The 6,841-nt window shown below is 43.9% G+C and overlaps 1 protein-coding gene across 1 annotated transcript in view; it reads right to left on the reverse strand.

Moving 5' to 3' along the window:
• The window catches only part of fam20ca (FAM20C golgi associated secretory pathway kinase a), a 36,873-nt gene extending 30,631 nt beyond the window's left edge, over positions 1-6,242 (reverse strand). The window contains exons 1-3 of the mRNA XM_068718988.1: positions 4,754-6,242; positions 3,897-4,084; positions 837-915 (exon numbers count right to left, since the gene is read on the reverse strand). Of these exons, the coding sequence (XP_068575089.1) occupies positions 837-915; positions 3,897-4,084; positions 4,754-5,304 (818 nt within the window). The 5' untranslated portion in view covers positions 5,305-6,242. The remainder of the gene's footprint in view (positions 1-836; positions 916-3,896; positions 4,085-4,753) is intronic.
• Between the last annotated feature and the right edge of the window lie 599 nt (positions 6,243-6,841).

Consider the following 6,841-nt stretch of genomic DNA (forward strand, 5'->3'; position numbering starts at 1 on the left):
GCTGATGTTGACCTAACAGGCCTGAACTGTTTATCCTCCCACAAGTGTGGCTTTGGCTAGTATGGTAATGGACTTGGTTCACTTTAAATAAAGAATCACCAAAAAATATACCTGCGCAGAATGTCAAGATGTGACACTTTGAGCTTTCACAAGTATTAATCACCAGTTCTGCAAGAAAAACTCACCCAGCCACCCCCACTGTCTGTCTCCTTGTCCCTCTCCCAGGATCTTAGACTCTCCACTGAGGCTCTCATGTAGAAACCCATTATGCATTTCATAGCAATCACACTAGGCTCCTGAGCAATTACTTCCAGTTGGCCTGGACGCTGTTTATTTGCGTCGGCATGGGAATTCATCGGGCAAAACTCAGACAGCTGAGCGGGAGGGTATTTCTTTTTCATGTGCCAAGCGCATTTGCTAGCATATATGCTTCCCCAAAGACGTCTTGACGATGGCTCGATGCTCATTTTAATTAACACATAAGCCTGTTGATGTTAATTAAAAAGCAGACAAAAAAAAGATCACACAGAGGGGAGAGCTGTATATCCAAACTCACAGAAACATGCAGCGGCAGCGCTTGGCACTTATTCAGAGGAGATTTCATGTAGCCTTCTTGAAACATATGCATTACAAGTGGGCGCATCAAACCAAGTGCATCGAACAGATTTGTGACGTTAGTTATTTTAGGTGGAAAATGCAGATTTGCTAAAATCTGAGAAATGCATTTTAAAGCAGAGAAACTGCTTTTAGATGGATATTCTGACACTGATAACATCTGCAATAACCAGATGATTTGGTGGAGAGTAATGTGTAAATTTAGTATCTGTGCTACTTACTTCATGGGCTTGAACAGAGCTTGTCCATAGTTCTGGAAAGTCATGATCAACTTCAGCTGGGTGCCTCCTGATTTCATGGCTGAGAGAAAAACAATTGAGATGTTAGATGAGTATTTGAAGCAAACAAACACGCAAACAAACACACACACACACACACACACACACACACACACACACACACACACACACACACACAAAAACCCAAACACACTGAAATACACTTCCACATAAGCACAGCTGTTTCATTATTTGCCAATTTGGAGGACGCAATTTTGCATGACTGCATAATAGAGCTATCACATCTGCTGACCAATTTGCCAGACACTGTACAATCAAAGTGGCAGTTAGGAGGTGGGTGTGACTGAGAGACAGAAATGGTGTGAAAAGCATCTGCTGACAACAACAGCTAGTTCTGAGTTTGATGAAACTGGAGATGGACAAATATAATAGTGACTCTGTCTTTGGAACAACATGTGTCGCTTTGGGAGAGCCAAAAAACGCACAGTGATTTTTGGCTCATTTAAGTCCACGGACACTGCAATTCAGCAGCGTATTATTATTGTGCAATTACATTTTGAACATCCTCTCGTTTCAAAACTTGGCTGAATCTTCATTTCCTGAATCAAATAAAAAATGAACTGCATGTTTCCATCCATGTGTGTATATGTGCACATAACAGACCTGTTTCTGACCAGATGTTTCTCTGTACACAAATGTGCTTGTGTCTCCTCTCACTCCCACCAAACTGATCTCCACGAGCAAAACATGAGCCAGGGCCCATGTCTCTGACTATCAGTCGTGTCCACAGTGTCTCCCAGAGGCTGATGGAGCCTTAACTTCTTGCCTGCCTCCGACTCAAACAAAAGCACCGCCTGGCCTGTCTAAATGCCTTGTGTTTCCGTCATAATGGACAGGCTTTCGGGGGATTTGCCCATTTATTACAGCGCATTAACTTGAGCATATTACACAACACAGCGCTTCTGTCTAACCCCAATATCAACATAAGCCCCATGTAGTGGACCCACTTACTGAATGGTTTGCTGGCTGAGTAGCTGGCTGCACTCTACCCACTACACAGAACTGTCTTTTGTGTTTATTGACTCTCTTGGTGTTTCTCTCATAATATTTCTTTCCTTTTTCTCCTTCCTTGTTTGCACATGTCATCCTTTTATTCACGTTGTCTCTGCTATGCTCTGTCTGTCTCACTTTGTTTTACTCACTGCTGGCAAGCCTCCCCATTTACCGTGACTCATTTTCAAAAGCTACTGGATTTTACATCCACTGTTGCACAGAGTTAAACCCACATAACCTGAGGTGAGCGGCTCTTCTTCACGACAGAGGATGGATATTGAAAGTAGATTGGCATCAAAGCCAAAGAACGCACCAAGAGCATTATGCCTACACATGTGCTAGATTTGCTGCAGCCAGGTCAAGCGGACGGTGCCCCAGAGTAATCTTTAAACTTGTTACAGCTATACAGCAAACCTAAAACCTTTGAGAGATTGCAAACAACTGGACTATGTTTTAATACTGTGACTTTGAACCCATAAGCTACAATCCTTGAGGAGCTGACCTCAATTCTCTGCTCTGTGCTGGACGTTTATAAAATTTTGTTTCTAATTGGAAACTACAAAAGTTAATCCCCCCGTGAAAAACCCTAGCAGAGCTCGGCTGATTGTTTCTCTGGATTGAATCTGCACTGACATGTGATCAAACATGACTTGAACAACAGCAAACTTCAACAAGAGATTCCTTTGATTCTCCTAAAGGCCATCTGTCTCGGTATCTGAGCGAGGATGTATGGGCCTCTGTGGATCTAACCATCCATCTCTCGCTCTGTTTCTCCAAGCATCCACAAATGAATCGATGTAGTCTTTTCTAAACCTTCATGTTCTCTGGTCTCTCAGAAAGCTCCAGGCCTTGCCCACCACCATCACATTGCCCTCCCATCCCCATGATGATAAATCCACCCTGCTCTCACCTGTGCCACCTCACGGCACTGTGCGTATGATTTATGAGTCCAGCTGGAGACGGAACAAAAGGCCGCAGAGGGACAGACACAGAGGAGGGAGGCACTACTGCAGAGAAAATGCTGAACAGAGAAACTTCTCTGTTTTGTAATTTTAGTGAGACGGATCTGAGGTGCGCGTGTGCTTTAATTACGGGGCACAAAAGCTGTAATGCGTGCTTCCAGGCGCACACACACGGCGCTGGGTTTTCATTTCTGAAGACAGACGTGTGGTTTTATAGGTGTGTCTGGGCACAGATTGATGGTTTATATATTATAATCAGAGGCGACCAAAAACACACAAACTATTACGTTTAGGCGGAGATGTGTAGCATGAATGATGAATGATTGTGAGCTGCCAGAGGGACTCATAACAAAGAAGTAGTGGAGACAGCCTCAATAAGAAATACAATGACACTGATGCACAAAGAGATAGAGATAACAACACGCCCCAGTGGAGGATATGTTGGTGTTCACTGTCCAGTTTTTTATGAAGCCATTATAGCAAAAATGCTAACGTATTTTCACACTGAGATCTCTTTCACAAAGATTTGTTGAAGATGGTATCAGTATAATGAGAAGTTGAAAAAAATAGAAAATTTACAGCGTGGAGAAAAATAAAAATCAGTCTTATAGCAGACCTGTCTCTTACAAAAAACAGACGGTTGTCTGTTTTTAATAATTTGCACCTTGACATATTTTTTTACTTTTTACAGAACAGAATTTCTTAAAGTTTTCCTTGATGCGTAAGTTCACCTACTCTTGCATATCATTTGCACATATTAATCATCTGATCTAAAAGCAAAGTGTCTACAAATGACAAACAGTGATGGATATTTAGCAATGAAAGCAATGTTTAGACTTTCAGACTTCTTCTCTACTGTTCTCTCCATTTTTTCCTGCAAATAAGTTTGCCAGAAGATGTTTCGTAGTGACGTTTTTCAGGCATGTGTGGTCCTTCTTTTCTACCCATCTGTTATCCATCCTTACTTTCAATTTAGTAGCGCAGCACATGTTTTCATTCAAAGTTTATGATTTGGTGACTGACTCACCCACGCTGGTGATCCTCTGTGTGACCAGGTCCTTCAGGAGGGCGTCCAGCACAAGGCTGTGTCTGGAGTACAACTCGTAGCGGTTGATGCCGATGTGGAAACGTAACCAGTTGGGGTACGATTCTGCGGTCACCTCTCCTGTTGGAGAGAACTCCTCCTCCTCCTCTGCGTTCCCCTCCTCATTGTGCCTGGAGAGTGGAGGAGGTTTAACAAGACATTGTGGTGCAAGCAGATTCATGTTTAGATCATTTTTAGTCTTTGTTATTGATGGTTACACAATTTGTTGCAGTCTCAATACAGACTAACTGTGTCAGACAAATTCAAGCTTTAGATAGGCTTTTGGCACAGAGCACTTCATTCTAGTAACACATGGATTTCTTACTGTTATGAGGTTTACATGCAGCCTTAATGACAGGTATATACAAAAAAAAAATCCAGCATGATGGTAACTTATATATTGTGTGCTTTAAAGGTAAACTGGCATGAGAATAGGTGGGTGGAGGCAGCAGATGCATCTGTGGACATTATAGTTGAGGCAGAGAAAACGGACGGATGAACCTGTCTGCTGGTTGATTTGATGATATCCAAACAGACAGACAAACAGACAGACAGGCAGATATGAGCACAGGCAGATGTCTCATGATTTGCAGGCCTGCATGAACAAGAGCTAACTGAATTCAACTACTTCAATGTAGGTATCAGATTACTTATATTTCTTTGTGGAGCAAACATGTAATATCACCTACTTTTGGTCCTTTTCTTCCATCCCATTATTATCAACAGCCAAATAGGTTAAAGCAGTCTGTCCCAGGTCCCACTTGTAACCCTTTAAGTTTTAAACATTTGCAACAGCTTACCATCCTTGGTTCCCGGTTGCTCTGGGATAGAACCTGATGTCAGTGTTGACGTTGAACAAAGTGTCATCGTTTGTGAGAGGAGGAAGGTCAACCTTGTAAAAAGGATGCTCAAACAGGGCAGACAGGCGGGATACACCGTGCGCGGCGACCGTCCGACCCGCGCTCGCGTCTCCGATGAGCGGCTTGTGGTCTTCCGCCTTCCCCGCTGACGGTCTCGTCCGCCTGAAGGACTCCGCTCTGTCCCCGGCCGCTGTGATCTTTTCCAGGGAATGCGACGTGAGGTTGGAGCTCGGCTCGTTGCTGAAATCCTGCAGGATTCTCAGCGTGTGCTTGTTAGGCCAGCCCGCTTCAGCCGCGGACATGGCGCGTTGCTTCCCCCAGCCCTGCGACTCCCCGCCGGGGTGGTGAGCGCACTGACAGCCGCCGTCCCCGCTGTCCGCTCCCGTCGCCCGCTTTTCTAGTTTCGGTAACAAGTCTATCATGATGTGCATGGTGCACGCTACCAAAAACACCATGAGTATCAACACTCTGAATTTACGAAACAATATCATCTTTATATATATATTTCTTTTCTTTACGCAGAGTCAGGCTAATAAGATTTAAGCGCAGCGCACCTTACAGCACCGACATTGATGTCCAACACTGTTATGCGATGACAAAGCAGCAATGTTAGGTTGAAGATTTACTGTGATCATTGCACACATAATGCGTGTCAGCCTATGTTAACAACTCCATGATGTGCTCGGTCTTGTTTTATTATTATTGTTATTTTTTTTTTTACAATAGTCCAAATTGTTCGTCCCCAGACAGGTGGACTGACCGACACATTGTGAGCTCTGGACACTTCACTGGCAGCGGCTCAAGAAGTGCTCCTCATTCATTGCCTTGTTGAACAGGATATCGTGTCAGGAGGACGGACCACTAAATAAATCGTTAAGAATAGGTAACAGGAAGAAGAAGAAGAAGAAGAAGAAGAAGAAGAAGAAGAAGAAGAAGAAGAAGAAGAAGAAGAAGAAGAAGGAGAAGGAGAAGGAGAAGGGGGGGGGGGGGGGGTCTTGTTAAAAGCACCGATATTCCTCCTCAAATCTTTTTCCTTGTGTTGCTGCCAGCACGGAGTGAGATGTCAATTGTGTCATGACTGAAAAAAAGTAACAGAAGAGATTGGTATAGTCCACAGCCTCCCTGGTATTTAGGATGAATTGATAATTAAAGAAGAAAGTGAAAATTCCATAAAGAAAATAACAGCTGATCCGCTGAGGCGCTTGGATGCTGTCCCGCTCCTGCTGTGTGCAAAGCCTCGTTGAAGTCAAATCAGAGACTGGCTGGCAGGTGTAGGGATCCTGGTTGTCATTTGTCTCCCCCTTCACACCGCCTTGTCTTCCTTCCAAGTGTTCATCCACGGTGGGTGTGTTAAATATTATGATCGGAGCCCTCTGAGCCCAGCCTCAGTTGCGTCACGAGGAAGAGGTTGGCTGCGTCTGCACATACAAGTACTGGAGCACTAGTGACATGAAAGGCGAGCTTCAGGGAGAAAAATATGTGGACTGAGAGCCTTTGAGGCTGCAACTCCCCTGCACGCAGCCAGAGGGCGTTGGCACAACCTGAAATACTATGTCTGGCTTTGTACTGAGATATCTGAAGTGAAGAACAATGAGTTTGTATACTACATGCAATTCTTCAAAGTGCTCAATAAGCTACAGTTGTTTTAAGTGCACTCTGGGGGGCATGGTGGGTCCTTGAGGATGAGCCAAGGGTTCTGCAGCAAACTAGGAATATTTGGAATTCATTCAACATTTATGAGAGGCTGACACAAGGACAGATGATAGACTACTTTATTGGTACCCGGCACAAAAGTCTTGTTTGTTGAGACAAAATAAAACATGCTGGCCAAAACACCGACACACCTACATAACTTGATGGACATAAGTTGTTAGAATATATATCAAGCTCCCGAGAGAAAAGGCAGCTGATTTATAAACTTGCACACATTAGCAAAAACGCAGATAAAGGGCCAGATGTGTGTTTTTCTGGCCTCCTTCTCACATGTAGTCATACTGTACTACAGGAACTTTAGTTACGTATTGTAAC

This window comes from Cebidichthys violaceus, unplaced genomic scaffold (genome assembly GCF_023349555.1).
Source record: "Cebidichthys violaceus isolate CVI_PGR_0920_01 unplaced genomic scaffold, fCebVio1.0.p SCAF_23, whole genome shotgun sequence".
Taxonomy (NCBI): domain Eukaryota; kingdom Metazoa; phylum Chordata; class Actinopteri; order Perciformes; family Stichaeidae; genus Cebidichthys; species Cebidichthys violaceus.